At 37.3% G+C, this 19,091-nt stretch overlaps 1 protein-coding gene across 2 annotated transcripts; it reads left to right on the top strand.

Annotated features, from left to right (window-relative positions):
* Positions 1-653: 653 nt before the first annotated feature.
* Positions 654-18,598, top strand: TMEM184C (transmembrane protein 184C). Of its 2 annotated transcripts, XM_081332151.1 has the most exons (10): positions 654-1,029; positions 3,568-3,698; positions 3,799-3,835; positions 4,279-4,484; positions 7,770-7,844; positions 8,450-8,543; positions 14,822-14,934; positions 15,628-15,727; positions 17,236-17,407; positions 17,533-18,598. In XM_081332151.1, the coding sequence occupies exons 1-10, from the start codon at positions 913-915 to the stop codon at positions 17,799-17,801; spliced, it is 1,314 nt and encodes a 437-aa protein (XP_081188277.1). In that variant the 5' UTR covers positions 654-912; the 3' UTR covers positions 17,802-18,598. The 2 variants fall into 2 exon arrangements, with proteins under 2 accessions (XP_081188277.1, XP_081188278.1); XM_081332152.1 differs by lacking the exon at positions 3,799-3,835.
* The last annotated feature ends 493 nt before the right edge of the window (positions 18,599-19,091 follow it).

Here is a 19,091-nt window from a genome sequence, read left to right as displayed (position 1 = left end):
AAGAAAGTCCAGTTGCCTCGTGGGAAAAAAGAGCACCTTTGGGACACTAAGGTTATGGGATTCACGAAGAGACAACGGAACTCACAGTAAGGTAGGTAGATATGGAGAAAAGTATATTTATCATCCTTAGAAGAGTATGTCACATCTTAAAACAACATTTACTCATTGAGGACTAGATTAAACTCATTAAAATGTGAAGTTTCATAGGATTGCATCAATTCCAAAGGAAAGCACTATAAAAGAAAGCAGGTAAAGCTCTTGCATCATGGGACCAATCAGTAAGAATTATTGTTGTAGGTACAAAGCAACTTTCAGGAAAGTCCTCATTAGCCCTACAGTCTACACCAGGGGTAGGCAACCTCGGCTCTTTTATGACTCATGGACTTCAACTCCCAGAATTCCTGAGCCAGCATGGCTGGCTCAGGAATTCTGGGAGTTGAAGTCCATGAGTCATAAAAGAGCCGAGGTTGCCTACCCCTGGTCTACACCAACTCTACGACCATCCACGAACCCGCGGGGAAGAGTATAAGGTACGCCAAGAAACACCACGTGACCATCACATGGTCTAAGCCTCATCCAATGACGTCCTGGCTGCCGACAGGGGGAGAGTTGTTTATTTCAAAGAGCCGGAAGTACTGCTGCTTCGGCGCTGCTCGGGGGCGGGAGTAGCCCGCGCGAGTTTCCGTGCCGGGAGAGTGGGAGAGAACGGGGAGGGGAAGGGCGGCCTGCTTTGTTAGCGCGGGGCAGCTGCGGGGCAGCAGGCGAGCGGCGGATGGCGGCGGAAGGGCGGGACTGGAGGCAGCCTGCGGCCATGCACCAGCGTGGCCCTCCTGGCCAGTTCTTAAACCGGCGGCCGGTCTCGACCGCACCGAAGTGGCGTTGAGGGCCGAGAGGGGCTGAGCCAGCGACACCATGCCCTGCACCTGCGGCAATTGGCGCCGCTGGATCCGGCCGCTGGTGGCTACGGTGTACCTGGTGGGGTTGCTGGTGGCCGTGCCGCTCTGCGTCTGGGAGCTGCAGAAACTGGAGGTGCGTGAGGGCAGGCGCCGCGTGAGCCGGGGCGCTCTGCTTCCCCCCCACCCCCCACCTTCTGCTCCGAGCACTGCCGGAGGGTGAGTCAGCTCTGCCTCCCTGCGTCTGCGAGGGGAGAAACGGCGGCCTGCCTTCCTTGTTGCCTCTGCAATGGCTGGTCTTCCGGGACTTCGAAGGGGAAGGGGACCGCCTTCCTCTCCGCCGCGCCACCCACCCCTAACTCGGTATTTCCCGAAGTGCGCAATACAGTAGTGACGGAGCTGTCCCGAACTGGAGTCTTCCAGGATGTAATCCCCACTCCCCCTGGCAATTAAGACCACGCTATTCCGGCCGTCTGAACGGATCGGGGTCTGGGAGGCAGTTTCCCGCGGGGAAAGGGATGTTTTAAATACTGGTTTTTCTGATGTCCCTGTTGGCGAACTTGTTTGGGAATATTTACATGACTGAGAAGTAGGGAAAAGACATCAAATATACTTATCTACTGTAGTTACTATCATGTTCGCATTGTATTTGATTTAAAACCTAAAAACTTGCAAGCTCCACTGTCACTCATATCCAATCGGGCATATCCTAACTCGAAGCCTTCACGGTTCAAATTGTGGTGACCTTTGTTGAGGATTAACCAGACCTGGGCCGCAAAAATTCTGAAGACTCTTTAGGTGGCATCAAAGTGTCTTGGCTATGCTTTAGGCGTTGTCCTGATTTTTATGGCTTAGAAAACTGGGAGCTGCACCTTTCTTAGTAACAGTGACAGTACTGTTCAGTAATAGATTGGACATTGTGAAGTGAAATTCTGGCTAGAAATACTTTTTCATCTAAAAACTGTAGCTTTGCAACAAGACTGAAATGCCTTGAGTGCATAGCAAAAGTTACATTCTTATTTCTCCCTCTTCCCCTTCCCCTCTCCCTCCTTATACAGAGAGTTCTGGAGGTTGCAAAAGGATACTTGGTGGGATGCACACACAGCTTGCACCTCATATAGAGTAAATTGTAGTATCAACATATAGTGGACTGATTTTGTATAAAGCCAGTTTTGCTGAACACAATGTTCTATAAATGGGACATTACATTACACACTTCATTTGGAGCTGTTAAGAAAACTGATGAAGTTTTAAAACAAAGCTAAAATATTTTTATTTTTTATATGATATTTATGTTACTAAGAAGTAGGGAAAAGACATAAAACCTATTTCTCTAGTTACTGTCATGTTCACAGGGATATTGTGTTTCGTATATTGTTCACATTTTATCTTGAGAATTTACAACATCTGACCACAAGTTTGTACCTGTCGCCATTAGCCACAGTGATTAGTCCGATAAGAATTCAAAAAATTCTGGATGACCATATATTACCAGTTCCAACTCTAGGCTCTACCTGATAATTATCTTTTGCAGATGAAAAATATTAAGGTATATGAAAGACAACTTTCCCTGCAGCTATTCATCATTGCTTATTTAGGTTGAGTAGCAAAATCAAAACATCTGCACCCACACACAGATTAACTACCTAATACACCAGACATTTCTGACTTTTCTGCTTTCTTGTGTTTATTCCTACTTATGCTATGGGAAACAAATATCTGGAAATACATTTCATATCTATCGATGGCTTATAACTTACAGAGTATGCGTTGATACAGAATGCTTTACTACCATCCTGGACCTGAAGTAATTTATTCATAATCTAGATCTTTTCTTGAATTTAATGCTTTGCTTTTTTAGATCTGTCATAAAGTTGTCAACAAAGAAACTTGTTAAAATATTTCTGCTTTGACTACTTGGAATTGTCCATATGATAAAAGGCAGGAGTCCCCACCCCCTGGTCTGTGGATTAGTACTGGGCTGCGGCATGCCAGCAACCGGGCTGCACAAGCAACCAAAAAGCCCCATCTGCGGGATGCAGGCAGCACACAAAATCACGCAGTCTCTGGTCCGCGGAAAAACCTTTCTCCACGGAACCAGTCCCTGGTGTCCAAAAGGTTGGGGACCTCTGATATAAGGAATTCTTCAATGTAAAATGAAAACTAGAAACACTTAAAACATTTACTACAATATTCTATCTTCCAGCTATATCATATTCCCCATTTGTTTGCTTCATACCTTTTCTAAGTTTTACTGGCAATCTGAGGCAATATGTATTGTGCGTACTGTGCAATGTATACTGTATATAGTAGGCCTACTAGATAATGTACTTTTAGAAATATTAATGTAGAAGCAGAGAAGTATGCTATGTTGTGAATTACATTGTGGGTGACTTAATGGGAAATAGTTATTGTAGATATTTGGATGTAATTGTAAGTACTGCAGTTTTTATGTCTGGTTGAGACCTATGTATATTTATCTATACATCTGTTTTAATTGCAATTTGCAAGGAAATGACATTTCTAATGCATATTTTGTCTATTAAAAATGGACTATTTCAGAGAGTTGTACTGATAAGATTAGACTGCTTTATCAGTGCAGGACCATTATTTTTTAATCTATCAATGTTCCTATGATGTCCTTTTAATGCATGTGTATGTCTGTTTTTTAAAGGTTGGAGTTCATACTAAAGCATGGTTTATTGCTGGTATCTTTTTATTGATGACAATACCAATAACACTTTGGGGGATATTACAACATTTAGTTCATTATACTCAACCAGAATTACAGAAACCAATAATAAGGTAAGTTTCTGTAAGTGTGATAGCTGGTTGTGCTTCGATAGCAATCCAGACACTTTAAATTAAAATCTCATAACATGCAAACATGTTTTTATCATTACAGAATTCTATGGATGGTGCCAATTTACAGTTTAGACAGTGTAAGTGCTTTTCTTTTCTATTCTGTTAGGTTGCACAATTATTTTGTGTAGAAAATCTTTGAATAATTGCAACTTTTTATGTTGCTGATATTTTTATAAGTTTTAAAATCTACATTTTTACAAAAATTACTTTTTTGTAAAAATGTAATAGACATGTGATTACAGTGAATTCTTTTAGGGACATCTGAAAAAAGCTGAAGGAAACATGAAAAAAAATTGTGCATAGATTAATTTCTCCTAACTAATTCTCAGTTATGCAACTGAGAATAAATGTGCATATCTCAGGATAATGAAGTCTTGACTTTTGTTGCTTATGTTTGATACTATATTTGAAAACTCTAGCTGTAAAGGCTTTTTATTGTTAAATGTTTTATCTGCAATATTGAGATATAGTATGTTTAGAATTGAATTTCAATATTATTTCATTTCTTTTTCTTTAATAGTGGATAGCACTGAAATATCCCAACATTGCAATATATGTGGATACTTGTAGAGAATGCTATGAAGCATATGTGATCTATAACTTCATGGTATTTCTTTCAAATTATCTTATCAACCGGTATCCAAATCTGGTGTTAATCATAGAAGCCAAAGATCAGCAGCGACATCTGCCACCATTGTGTTGCTGTCCACCATGGGCGATGGGAGAGTAAGTGCATCATGTATTTTTTCTGTTTTTTTTTCACATTTTGTAGTAGAAATTGCTTCTGATACTAATTTATTAAAATATTTCCCTTCTTTTGAGTTAAGAAACTAAATTTCAAGAAATTTAAATAACGCACTTTATTCTAAATAATGTAGACAAATATTGATTTTTCAGTAATTCATATTCTATTTGCTTTTTCTCAGGACTGCTTTAGTAACAGAAATTTTTAAATACTTTTAGTGCAATGTAGTTCTATTGATTTTCGCTATTATAGAGTTAAGTATTGTTTCAAGATGCTATATTATATTTAGATTCATAACTGCTTACGCTGAGGTTTCTGACCATTTATGTCAAAAAGCTGGGGGGCTAATTGTCGTTTAATATTGTAAAGCAAGAGTGAAAAAGCAGTATACCTTGCAATGATGGTTCAACTTGCCTTGAGAAGGAATGGAATGGAATAAGCAGACTTTTCTCCCTGTTTAAATATTTCAATGCCATACCAAACCATTTTCCAAGGAAAGCGATGTCTGTTTAATTGAATATGAAATAACAGATGAGATATTCTTTTCTGTACTTTATTCTTATTAGCCTTTCCAATAAAATTTAACATCTAAAATTCTTGAACAGTATCCATACTGGAATTTGATATGTGAGTCAACAGTATTTTTTAAATAAATACCTAAAATTTGCTAATATTCATATTGGTTATTTGTAAGACCTCTGGAACAATCCTAATATTCCATTTTAGGAAACCATTGGCTAAAGGCCTTAAATAATGTTAAATATGTTTCTTAAATTAAATTAGATGATACTAATTTAACAAAAGGTACATTTTCATATTTAGTAGATACTCCTGAATGTTGCCTCTCATGGGTGAAAGGACAATTACTCCCATGATATTGTCTAATATCACTATTGCCCTATTTTGGTTTAATATCCATACATTTCTTAATATAAAGCATCACAAATATGTGATTACACTTTTGAATCATAAATCAAAACCTTGGAACTTACTACTATGTCAAGAATTATGCATATATTGTGTACAAGCAGCAGCAAAATAGAATAATATTGGAAAGTCAGTGCAACCACAGATATACAGTCTGGATTGCTGTTCTCTTTATCCTCTGTAATCAAGGTTTAATGATGTACTTTAGGAAGTGAATGGTTTTCTACATGTAAAAAACTATGTTTTTGTTTTATTTTTTATTTTTGATTTGCCTTTGTATTTCCCCTCCTCTCCCGGGCTATTCATTTTCCTTCTTTCTCTCTTGGAATAGTAAATTAATAAAGTAAAATATTCTGGAGACAAATTGTGTCCTTGAGTTGAATGCATCATTGTCTCCTTTCAACTGTCTTCTATGGTAAAAAATTTGAACTTGGTTCTTCCTCTTTCATGCCCGTTGAGTGAAAAGATACTATCTTACATTAAGTTAGAGTTTTGTATTATGTCTAGATATGTATGTTGGCTTCCTATTTTTAATAGATCCTACTGTAGTCTTCTATTTTGTTAACTAAGAATCTTTCAAGTTTTAACAAAACATGCAATTCTAATGGAAGGTAGAACTTACTTGCTAAAGCCAGTTTACAGTTGCAGGGAAAGAGAAGAGCTTAACCATGACAGTGGTTTATAATAATGGTTTACAAACTGTAGATATACTGTACATCTACTTGTCGATTAGATTATATAGAACTGTATTGTAGTTTGCTAAAATAATTGCCAGGTGAAGTAGTTTTGGAACAGATCTGGAACTTACCTTTGCAACATAATGCCATTTCTTTATAGCAGCTATGAAGCCATCACTATGGTTACAATCAGTCATTAACCACTATGTAGATAACTCTTCACAATCGTTCTCATCTAAATTACTAATACACTTATTAATATATACTGTCTCTAAAGATACTTCTGTAGATTTTTCTGTTATATCATAACTGGATGCTGACATTTTCCAAGCTAATTGTATGATTTCTTTTGCCTTGTATTGATAGTTAATGTCCATGGTCTTATATTTTAAAGTCTAATATTGCTTTTTTTATTCTACCATAGCTAGTGAAACGTTAGCACTTATTGTCTTATATTGCATTCATCAATAAATGATGAGCCTTGGTGGAGCAGTGGGCTAATGCCTCCTTAAGTAACACCAGCTGCCTGCAATTAGTGCAGGTTCGCATCCCACCAGGCTCAAGGTTGACTCAGCCTTCCATCCTTCCGAGGTAGGTAAAATGAGGACCCAGATTGTTGGGGGCAATAAGCTGACTTTGTAATAATGCCGCTTGGGGTGTGTGTGAAAGCCCTAATAAGCAGGCATATACATAGAATGAAGGCTACTGCTAAGCTTGTAAGCCGCCCTGAGTCTTCGGAGAAGGGCGGGATATAAATGGAATTAAAATAAAAAAATAAATAAAAATAAATATTTTCCATGCTAGAATATTACAGTTTGTTTCCTTTTTGTTAGCATGAACTGTCTTTGGCTTATTGTGTGAATGAAGCCAGTAACACTCAAAATAGCTAGAGTAGGAGGAGTTCTAAATATATCCTGAATGTGTCATGGAAAGAAAAATTATTTAAAAAGTACAGTACATGATTTTCGGGAGAAAATGCTGTCTATGTTTTGATGAAGATGGACTATCTACTGATGTGTAATCCTTTTATATAGTGGACCTGCAAGAAGGCAAAAATATATTGGGAAAAATATTAGAAGAATAGACTGAGAACATCAGTAATTAGTTAACAAGTGTTTGCCAGTAATTACAATAATGGCTAATTATTGGAAGAACAAATTTATTTCATGACTTGATATAAATGGCCGAGAGTGTAATAATTGGGCTTTTGAAAGGTAACATATTTTTGAGATGGGAAAATGTTCTGAACTAATTATTTTAGTGATTGGATATTGTTCACTTAAATGGAACTATACATGAATAAAAATTAAGCAAAGAATACTGAATGTTATTTTAAGTAGACTGATATTGATCTCTTTATCTAGTGGTTCTCAGTCTATGGTCTATGGAGCCCTGGGGGGCTGTGATGTCACCGGGGATCTGCAAAAAAATGCTAAAATTTAAATCTTAAGTCTTGGGGGTCAGTGGCCATGGTCCATGGCCACAAAAGGTATTTAAAAGGGGTCTGTGGTGAAAAGGTTGAGAACCACTGCTCTAGTCTTTACCTTCCAATCATACAGGTAGTTGCCGTATTCCAGATTCTAACTAGAATTATTGCTTACAATGCAACATTGTTGCTTATATTGCTTAACTTCTTCAAGTCTTTCTGTGCTTTTTCTATAGGGTATTGTTGTTTAGGTGTAAGCTTGGTGTTCTACAGTACACAGTTGTCAGACCATTCACTACTATTACTGCTTTGTAAGTATAAAATAATAGAAGAAATGTTTTGGTATTAGAATTTAGTGTTCTCTCCTGCTATACTTGCAACTTAGATCTGTCTTAAACCAAGAATTGTTAATGTAATACACAGCTATGCAGACAAAATAGGTAAGATCCCACCTAATCTTAAAACTTAACAGTTGCCAAAATTTATGAGATTTTGTGAATATTTTTGGGTTTACCTTGTATCAATCCAGGATTATAATTTGTTCAAAATTCATTCCCAATTCAGGAATGGAAAATAAAAGAACAGAACCCCTGGTCTGTGACGCTAGTGTTAAAAGCATGACCACAGAAAAACACTCTAATAAAATATTTCTTTTTAAAAAGATTAAGTATTGGGGATCCAGTCACTTTTTTACTCCCCGCCCCAGTAGCTTCGCAAAATTTCTATAGGTAAAACTCTATTATATAATCAAGCCAGAGATATTTTATAAGTTTCATCTACCATATTAAACTATATCTTGTCTCTTATTTGTTTAGAATTTATCCATAATAAATGGTAATCTGAGTCTCTAAGACTAGCTCTGTTTCAACTGTACTCCACGAGTTTCTCTGAAATAATTTGTGTTCAATTCTTTCAGAATCTGTGAGTTGATTGGTGTCTATGATGAAGGAAATTTTAGCTTCAAAAATGCCTGGACTTACCTGGTATTTATCAACAATATATCCCAGCTCGTAAGTAGTGAAACTTTTATATTCTTTCTAAGTGAGATTAAATAATGCTTTTTCCTTTTATTTTAAATTCAGATTCTTGATAAAAAATTATCTGAAAAATGTAGACAGTCTTATGCATTTTCTTTTTTTTTTTTATTGAAAAGTTTTAAAATACAATTTTCCTTTAAAAAACCCACCTTCCCCCTCCCTACTCCCCCCCCCTACCTCCCCCCAACCTCCCTCCCTGCTCCCCTCCCTCCATCCCCCCCTCCCCCCCCCCGACTTCCCAGAGCTAAATACAAGGTATATATCTATAAAAAGGCAATCATAAGCAACCATATACTACCCACTACAAAATCTAAAATCCATTACTCTCTAGCTTATATAGGATAAGACACACCTTAACAATATTATCTATATATAAAAAAACTAAAATAAAGAAGAAAAAAAAAACGAAAGAAGACTTATTCGAATGCTACATAAAACTTCTTAACCCTATACTTGTTCTGGATAAACTCAATCCATTTTCTCCATTCCATAATATAGCGTTCTTGCGAATGATCTTTCAAATAGGCCGAAATCTTCGCCATCTCTGCCAGGTCGGAAACCTTTAAAGTCCACTCTTCTATGGTCGGCAATTCCTCTTTCTTCCAATATTGGCCTATCAAAAGTCTTGCTGCCGTAATTAGGTTCAACATCAACTTAGTGTCCACAACTGTAGCGTCTACAATTATTCCCAACAAAAAAAGTTGCGGACAAAACTTTATCCTCTGTTTAAAAATCTTCTGCATATTCCACCAGACTTTTATCCAAAAAGCCTTGACCTTCTTACATGTCCACCATATGTGAAAATATGTTGCATCTTCATCACCACACCTCCAACATTTAGGCTGGTAATTCGGATACATACTTGCAAGCTTTTTAGGATCTAAATGCCATCTATAAAACATTTTATAAAAGTTCTCTCTTAGATTTTGAGCTTGAGTAAATTTTACGTTCCTCACCCAAATCTTTTCCCACATGTCCATTGTGATAACTTCTTGGATGTTTTGGGCCCATTTTATCATACAATCCTTAACAAGCTCTGTCTCTGAATCAATCTCTATCAATGCAAGATATATCCGTTTGATATGTGCTGATCCCTGATTTCTAACTTGCTTTATCAAATTTTCATCAGTCATTGTAAAACCATTTTTCTGGTCTTCTTTCCACCTGGCCCGTAGCTGAATATATTGAAACCAGTTTTGAACAACCTTCTCTTCTCGCAAGAGGCTATATGATTTCAAACACCAAACATTTCTTTCCAAAGTTAAAATCTCCTTGTACGTAGTCACATCATGTTTGAAGCCAGCATGAATATTTTCTATTGCGTGTTTTGGAATTGCCCACAATGGTATCTTGCAACTCAACTTATGTCTATACTTCTTCCAAACTCTCAGCAATGCCTGTCTTAAAATATGCACCCTAAACACACTGTCTACCTTCTTATCATACAACAAATATGCATGCCAGCCAAACCACAAATCATGGCCCTCAAGATTTAATAACCTCCCTTGCGTCAAATTAATCCAATCACTTATTCCTACTAATGCAGCAGCTTCATAGTACAATTTAAAATTAGGCAGTTTAAGACCACCTCTCTCACGAGTATCCTGCATAATCTTAAGTTTAACTCGTGGTTTTTTCCCTGCCCACACAAATTTATTGATACCACGCTGCCATTCCTCCAAATTAGAATCTTTCTTAAGGATCGGTATCATTTGAAACAAAAATAAAAATTTGGGCAGGACATTCATTTTCACTGCTGCAATCCGTCCCAACAAAGACAATTGCAATTTTTGCCAACTCTCCAATTCTTTTTGAATTTTCCCCCATAGTTTTTCATAATTATTTTTATATAGCTTTGTATTAGAGGGCGACAAAATCACCCCCAAATATTTAACCCTCTTAACAATCTCAAATCCAGTTAATCCTTCTAAGAGAGCCTTCTGTGAAACTGTCATATTTTTAGCCAAAATTTTAGTTTTCTGTGTATTTACCTTAAATCCAGAAACCTTCCCATATTGTGTTATTATCTCCATCAGGTCCACAACAGAGTGCTCTGGCTGGGTCACTGTAACAACCAGATCATCTGCAAATGCTCTCAATCTATAGTCCTGATCCCCAACTTGTATCCCCTTAATTTTTCCCGAACTCCGAATCTTAACCAATAATATCTCTAATGTTAACACAAATAACAAGGGCGATAACGGACACCCCTGTCTTGTGCCCTTCTCAATGTTACATGCTGCTGTCAGACTATTGTTAACTATGATTCGGGCAGTTTGTTTTTGATATAATGCCCTAATCGGCTGTAAGAAATTTTCCCCAAAATCCATTTTATCTAAAACTTTCAACAAGAATTGCCAATTCAATTGATCAAAGGCCTTTTCAGCATCTAAAAAAATTAGCGCTGCAGAGATCTGGTTGTGCCTTTCCAAAAACTCTAAAACATCAACTATATGTCTCACATTATTTTTCATTTGCCTACCACTAATAAACCCCGTTTGATCCCCATGAATCACCTGTTGCAGAACCCTCATCAGTCTATTAGCCAAAACCTTAGCAAATATCTTATAATCTGTGTTCAAAAGCGATATCGGTCTGTAATTTTTAACTTGAGTAGCATCCTGGTCTTCCTTCGGAATCAAAGAGATAAAAGCTGTTCTCCAAGACGGTGGCACCTTTCCCTCCCTCTGAATTGTCTGAAACAGTTCCTTTAACGGCTTTATCATCTCAAATTGTAAATTTTTATAATAGGCTGCAGTCAAGCCATCCGTACCTGGCGCTTTATCCAACTTCAATTCCTTAATTGCTGTAAGAATTTCTTCTTCTGTAATCAGTTGATTAATCCCCTCCTTTTGTACTTGCGTAAGAACTGGGATGCTAGCATTCTCCAAATATATATCAATATCTTTTACATTAATTTCCTCTTTAGTATATAATTTCGAATAAAAATCCACAAAAGCATCCTTAATAAGATTCTGTTGAAACACAACCCTTCCTTTATACTCAATCTTATCTATATTAGAGGCCCTTTGTTTTTTCCTCAGTCTATAAGCTAACCATCTGCCTGGCTTATTAGCGTTGCAAAAAGTATTATGCTTAGCAAACCGCAGATTGGTTGCCACTTGATCTGCCATTAATTTATCAAATTGTCCTCTTAGCAGTCTAATAGCCTCCTTAACCTTCACATCCTCTGGATTCAGAATCAAAGCCTTTTCTTTTTCCTTTATTTCATTCTCCAGTTCTTTCCTTCTAGTTTCCACTGCACGTCTATGTCTATTATTCATATATATCAACACCCCTCTCATATATGCCTTGCTAGCATCCCAAACCATATCCATAGAGGTACCCTTATTCATATTAATCTCAAAAAAATCCTTCATCCGCTGTTTGCATTCTTCCACATTTCTCTGATTTCTAAACAAATTCTCATTTACACGCCATGAGCGCCTGTCTCTTTTCTCCTTATCAATCTCCAACCAAACTGGACTGTGGTCAGAAATAGTTCTTGCACAAATCTTCACCTTTTTAGTTCTCAAAAAAAAAATCATTAGTCAACAAAATAAAATCAATCCTCGAAAAAGATTGGTGTCTATCAGAATAAAAAGTATAATCCTTCTCCTGCAAATGCCTCTCACGCCAAATATCTCTCAATTCCAGGTCGTCCTTCATTTCAAAAAAAGATTTAGGCAATCTAGCATGACTTGGAATGCGCTTAAAAGCTCCAGCCTTGTCCAACTGTGCATCCAAGACACCATTCCAGTCTCCCATAAGAATAAAAGATTTATAATCCAACTGGGTAAGCTTTGTGTGGAGTAAGCTAAAAAAATCCGCTTGTTGTTGATTAGGTGCATATAATCCAACTAGAAGCGTCTTTTTGCCTTCTAACAACAGCTCAATCATAACATATCTTCCATGCTTATCTACTTCAATTAAGTCTGCTGTTAAGGCACTTTTAACATAAACAACCACTCCATTTTTCTTATTCTCTGCAGAGGCAACAAATTGCGTACCCAGTCTCGAGTTCAGTAAATACTTTTGATCCAAAACTCTAATATGCGTTTCTTGCAAACATATAACATCTATCTTAAATTGTTTTAAATATTGAAAAACTTTCTTCCTCTTCTGCGGTGAATTTAGTCCATTAACATTCCAGGTTAGAAATTTAGTTGCCATGCATATCCTCCCAAAGCTCTTGGAGCACAGCTTTGATAGGGCTAATTTCTTTAGGCCGTGCTCCTCCCACAGCTTGCGTACGTTGTGAAGAATCTGAAGACTTTTGCTGATCTTGTTCTTTTATTTTCTTTGCTCGTTTTAAAGCAGCACGCGTTACTCTTTGCTCTCTAGGATCATCCAAAGAAGTTGTATCTTGATCTACTCCAGGGCCACTTTCCTCTGTTTCATCCTCTTGATGTTCTCCTTCTCCCGATCCCTTTCCAGCTTCCAGAAGTGTTGATGGGGTTGCTTTTAAGACGTTATTATAGAAATCACGCGCTTGCTTCACAGTAATCAGCCGATACCTTTTACCTTCATGCATCACCATCAGCCCATCTGGAATCTCCCATCTGAACCTTATATCTCTTTGCTTAAGCTCATGCACGAGAAATGTATAGTCCTTCCTTCCCCTTAAAATCCTTGGAGGAATTTCTTTTAAAACCAAGACTTCTTGTTCAGCAATCACCACTTTAGCATCATAGGCAGCTTGTATAACTTGATCTCTAATCTCTCTTTTCGCAAAGTAAACCACCACATCTCTAGGCAATTTTCTCTGTCTGGCAATCCATGAATTCACCCGAAACACTTTATCCATAGCTGCTCTTATTTCAGATGCTGGCTGGTTTAATACCACTTCAAGAGCCTCAGAAATCAGCTGCTTTAAATCTTCTTTAATGTTCTCTTTTAACCCTCTGATTCTAACAGCAAACTGCATCTGGTAATATTGGGCTAGGCTTAACTCCCTTTCCATTTTGTCTCTTGCATTTTCATTCTCCCGTGCTTTTACTTCTAATATAGCGTTCCTTTGAGCCAGATCATCCATTTTTTCATCTAATTCTTCCACACATCCCGCCACTTTATGCACTGAAGACAAAATGTCTACCTTCATCACGCTGTACTTCTGTTCCATCCTCTCTTCCATTCTCTCCTCCAATTTCTCCAATTTCTCCTCCATCTGTGCAAATTTATCACCGATTGATTGATTGATTGATTCCAAAAGTTTATCCAGAGCATCTCGTAAATCCTTCGGTGTCAGCACTTCAGAAGGGTGCAACGCCTGTAGTGATGATTGTTGCACCGGCGAGGATCCACCGCTCCGAAGAGTTTTAGGGGGAGGTTTCGCCGCCATCTTTTAGTCCTCAATTATGACGCACTTTCACTTAAAGTTTAAAAAGTCCAAAAAGCTAGAAAGTATAGTAAAATAATCCTCTTCACCTTTCCCTCTTGCACCGCTCTGCCTGCTCCTTTAAATCATAGATCTTTCCTCAGGCAGGGATGGTTCGCAGACGCCTGGCTCTGCTCCAAGAAGTTCGGAGCAGAGACGCCGGCCAGCTGGGAGCAACCCAGGCTTCGGGGGAGTTCAATCCTTCAGCCGCCCAAGCTCCAAGCTCAGGCGGCCCCGGAGAACTCTACCCCTACCTGAGACCTCACCCCCTCCTCTTCTCCCGAGGAGGGGGCTTCAATTTCGCCCGAACAGCTGATCAGCGCTGTTTCGGGCGAAAAAACAAACAGCTGAGCCGCGGGCAGCCCGGGAAGGCTGTCTTCGGCGCCGCGCCGCCACCGGAAGCCCCAGTCTTATGCATTTTCTTAACAGATAAATCTAGAAATATATTTAGCATGTCATGATATTTAATTTCACGGTATTAAATGTTGGTGAAGTTGCATGCAAGTGAGAAATTTATGAAAGGAGATCAACGACAATGATATTTGATCCTTTTTAGTTATATTACACTATTGTGTGTAGAATACCATTTAGTCTTTTTCATCCCTCTTAGAGATTCCATACAGTTCATTTATAGAATTAGTTTGTTTAGAATGAATGTTATCATAAATGTCTGAAGTCCTTCATTTATTGAAAAAGAAATACAAAGTTTTTAAAATAACTCATGCAAGAATAAGGTAGCAGTCCTTTTCTTGATATCCCACAAAGCATAGATACAATATGTTGGCTTAATAACTTCTGAAATGTTAGGATATAAAGAATAATAACAGTCCAAGTATTGAAATGTCAGATAAGCATTGTTATCCCTCTGTTTTAGTTTGCCATGTATTGCCTTGTGTTATTTTATAAAGTACTGCGAGAAGAACTGAACCCAATCCGACCTGTAGGAAAATTTCTCTGTGTGAAAATGGTGGTTTTTGTTTCCTTCTGGTAAGTGAAATGTTAAAATATTAACTAAATGTTTTTTTTTGTAAAGTCTGTTATATAAATTAAATTGTAACTAGAAATCTAACTTATTGGCAGTACAGATAGGATCAAAAATACTAATACCATTCACTTTTTGAATTCCAATTTACTGTGAGTTAAATTAAAATTGACATCAGTAAATACCATTTATTTTTGTCAGTTTCAACTTACGTCACAGTAAATTTCAGTTTCAACTTATGTTATTGAAATTTAGAATTCTTTGAGAAAATGTGGAACAGTATAATACTTTAGGATACATCTATATGTAGCTTTCCTCCATCATTTTGGTTAGAAATGTGTTGATATCTGAGTTTTTTGAAAAGACAATGCTATTTTTTTTCAATGTGCAAATTTTGATTTCATGCTGAACTTAACGTTAATATGCAAGCCCCAGAGTTTTTGGACAATGTGTAATTAAACTTATTTTTTTTCTTTTATTTTGGTGAATGCACATTTTCTATATCTATTTGGATCAAATGACTACAAATCCTAATTCTTCTTTCATTGCTGATTTATAATTATAGTCTTTCAAACTTTATATGTATTCATTTTTTTCATTTGAAAATATATGTACTTTATCATTCCATAATTTCTTTATATGGGCAATGTAATTTTATACGTGATAACCTAATTGATAATTCCATCTTTTTAAAACAGGCAAGCTGTACTTATTGCAATATTGGTGAAAGTTGGTGTTATCTCTGAAACGCACACATGGGAATGGCAGAGTGTTGAAGCTGTAGCAACTGGTCTGCAAGTAAGTTAAACCAGCTTTTTAACCATCATCTTTTGTTCCTTTATGCTGCATAAGCTCTTCTACATAATAGGAGTAACAATGCTATAAATGTTATATTAGCTATGGATTAGTAAGAGGCAATACATGAACGCTTCCAGGCTTACTTAGGACTCTAAAGTGTAGGTATCATATAATATCTATTTATTATATTCAATCCTTTAATCTAAAGGATTAATACAAATTTAATTTAAACTTATCCCAATAAAAGCAGAAGTTCCCACATTTTCTTTGTAGTGTTAAGTATCTTAATTTTTTCATGGTCTCCTTAGATAAATCTGTGATCTCTCTTGAACTGGTAGTACATATAGTGCCCAGTATATTTCCCTCAAAAATTTTAAAATATGCCTTAGCATTCCTGTGAGTTTACAGCAGTATCCCAAGATGCTTTAATAATGACAAACCTGGTCATGTAATGTTTCCTATTGCTCAGTAGTTAATATAACATCTAGAAATGTATAGGCCTACTCCTTAAGTGGAAACAGTCTTAAGGTTTCCAGCATAATACCTAGACCAATAAAAATTGGTGTTGTATGAGAGCATATGGGGAAAAAAAGGATAGTGTACCTACATAGCTTTTATAAGTGATGTTGATCTTCCAAAGGAGTCCACTGTGGTTAGAAAAAAAATTAAAGTAACCAATTAATGAAAAATAATAAATATATTAAAAAGGAAGAGCAATAAGAAAATCAGTTTTGCTCCTAAAAAGATTGATGAAGTGGGGGAGCTTTGGTAATTGGGATGTTCCTATTGAGAAGACCAATTCCTATTCACCACACTGTAGGGCATATTAATTGTAAAATCACAAATTGGGCCTCTGCAGCTAATTGATATTAATGTACAGGGAAGACAATTTTATAACTGAATCAAAGTGTGCAGCTTTTATGGATTAATGCTGATATTTTAAACTCGGGCTGGCAGATGATAGATATCTATTGCAGTGCTTTTAGAACCGGTTTTAGTTGTTTTCATGCATATATTCGTTCAATAGTGAGGATAGTTGTATTCTGCAATAGTGAGGATAGTTGTATTCTGCAATGGATGAAACTTCTGGTCTGTATTCAAGGTAATCCCATGGACAAGGTGCAGGATCATGATTTGCAGTATTTATTGGGTGTTACATTTATTGCCCATGGGTTGGCATACCCAGAATCAAGAACTGATGGCTTCTCAGTTCTGAGAGTAAGAACAGGTTTATAGCCCTGAAGAGAAAACTAGATATTGGATTTTCCCCTCGGTTCTTTATGAAGTTAGAATTTGGGTTAGAGGTTCCTTAAGAAACAATAGTGGGATTGTGGTTGGTCATGCCCCTCATACCATTGCTAGTTCTTAAAACTGTTTTTTTAATTGGTGAAAAGCATACCATTCTAAAAATATTTTACATAAAAATGGTCATTAAAGTAGAAATTTCTACAGTTTGAAATGGCTTAATTATGGAGTGAATAGGAATAAAATTAATTTTTTTTTCTTAGGATTTTATCATCTGTGTCGAAATGTTCTTTGCTGCAATAGCTCACCATTATAGTTTTACCTACAAGCCTTATGTGCAAGAAGCTGAAGAAGGATCATGTTTTGATTCATTTCTTGCAATGTGGGATATTTCAGATATTAGAGCAGATGTGACGGAACAAGTTCGCAATGTTGGTGAGCAACAAATGAGAATATATCTTTAGCAAATAATTATTAAATATAAGTGCTTTAGTTGTTCAGTTAATATTTTAAATTTTTATGTTTAATTAATGACAGCATTTAAAATTTCTTGTCTTTAGGAAGGACGGTATTTGGTCAGCCAAGAAAAATGTTTTTTGGTGAGGATCATGAACAAAGTGAACATACAAGTTTGTTGTCAACATCCAGCCAAGACCCAATTTCTACTGCTACTTCTGTACCATCATCACCTGTGGGTCACTACCAAGGATTTGGACATACTCTGACTCCAACAATGCCTTCTGACCCTACAGCTGCTGATTTGTGTAATTCTATAGAAGAGAATGAGGATTTTTCTGTTCAATCAGACAAGCGTATAGATAAAATTTAAAACTCTTTGCTCAAATATCTTTCAGGCCTTTCTTAGACATTACTTAATATCTGCTACTCTTATGTTGGAAGTACATTTTCTCCAGTAGAATTAATTATTGAAAAATACTAAAGTCAAGTGGTTGGGCTTTACTTTTAATCTCTCAACTAAAGTGAAAAAATATGCATTTGTCATTTGATGAAGTTGTTGTTGTTAGTTGCGAAGTCGTGTCCGACCCATCGCAACCCTATGGACAATGTTCCTCCAGGCCTTCCTGTCCTCTACCATCTTCTGGAGTCCATTTAAGCTCACACCTACTGCTTCAGTGACTCCATCCAGCCACCTCATTCTCTGTCGTCCCCTTCTTCTATTGCCCTCAATCTTTCCCAGCATTAGGCTCTTCTCCAGTGAATCCTTCCTTCTCATTAGGTGGCCAAAGTATTTGAGTTTTAGCTTCAGGATCTGGCCTTCTAAAGAGCAGTCAGGGTTGATCTCTAGGACTGACCAGTTTGATTGCCTTGCAGTCCAAGGGACTCACAGGAGTCTTCTCCAGCACCATAGTTCAAAGGCTTCAATTCTTTGGCGCTCAGCCTTTCTTATGGTCCAGCTTTCACTGCCATACATTGCAACTGGGAAGACCATAGCCTTGACTATACGCACTTTTGTGATGTCTCTGCTTTTTAGGTGCTGTTTAGATTTGCCATGGCTTTCCTCCCCAGGAGCAAGCGTCTTTTAATTTCTTGGCTACAGTCCCCATCTGCAGTGATCTTGGAGCCCAGGAAAATAAAATCTGTCACTACCTCCATTTCTTCCCCATCTATTTGCCAGGAATTGAGAGGGCCGGATGCCATGATCTTGGTTTTCTTAATGTTTAGTTTCAACCCAAGTTTTGCATTCTCCTTCTTCACTCGCAACAAGAGGCTCTTTAGTTCCTCTTCACTTTCTGCCATTAGAGTGGTATCATCTGCATATCTTAGGTTGTTGATGTTTCTTCCAGCAATCTTAATTCCAACTTTTGATTCATCTAGCCCTGCCTTTCTCATGATGTGCTCTGCATATAAGTTAAATAGGCAAGGCGACAGTATACAGCCTTGCCGGACTCCTTTCCCAATTTCGAACCAATCAGTGGTTCCGTGTCCAGTTCTCACTGTTGCTTCTTGGCCCGCATATAGGTTTCTCAAGAGACAAATAAGATGGTCTGGTATGCCCATCTCTTTAAGGACTTGCCACAGTTTGTTATGATCCACACAATCAAAGGCTTTAGCATAGTCAATGAAGCAGAAGTAGATGTTTTTCTGGAACTCTCTAGCG

This window comes from Vipera berus, assembly GCF_964194415.1.
Source record: "Vipera berus genome assembly, chromosome: 7".
Classification (NCBI taxonomy): domain Eukaryota; kingdom Metazoa; phylum Chordata; class Lepidosauria; order Squamata; family Viperidae; genus Vipera; species Vipera berus.
Note: the sequence above shows the minus strand (reverse complement) of the source record. Positions and strands in the feature narration are given on the sequence as shown.

Coding starts and splice junctions, on each gene's coding strand:
- TMEM184C (XM_081332151.1), top strand. CDS start 913: ATGCCCTGCACCTGCGGCAATTGGCGCCGCTGGATCCGGCCGCTGGTG. Junction 7,845..8,449: donor TTCACTACTATTACTGCTTT/GTAAGTATAAAA, acceptor CAATTCTTTCAG/AATCTGTGAGTTGATTGGTG. Junction 8,544..14,821: donor TCAACAATATATCCCAGCTC/GTAAGTAGTGAA, acceptor CCTCTGTTTTAG/TTTGCCATGTATTGCCTTGT.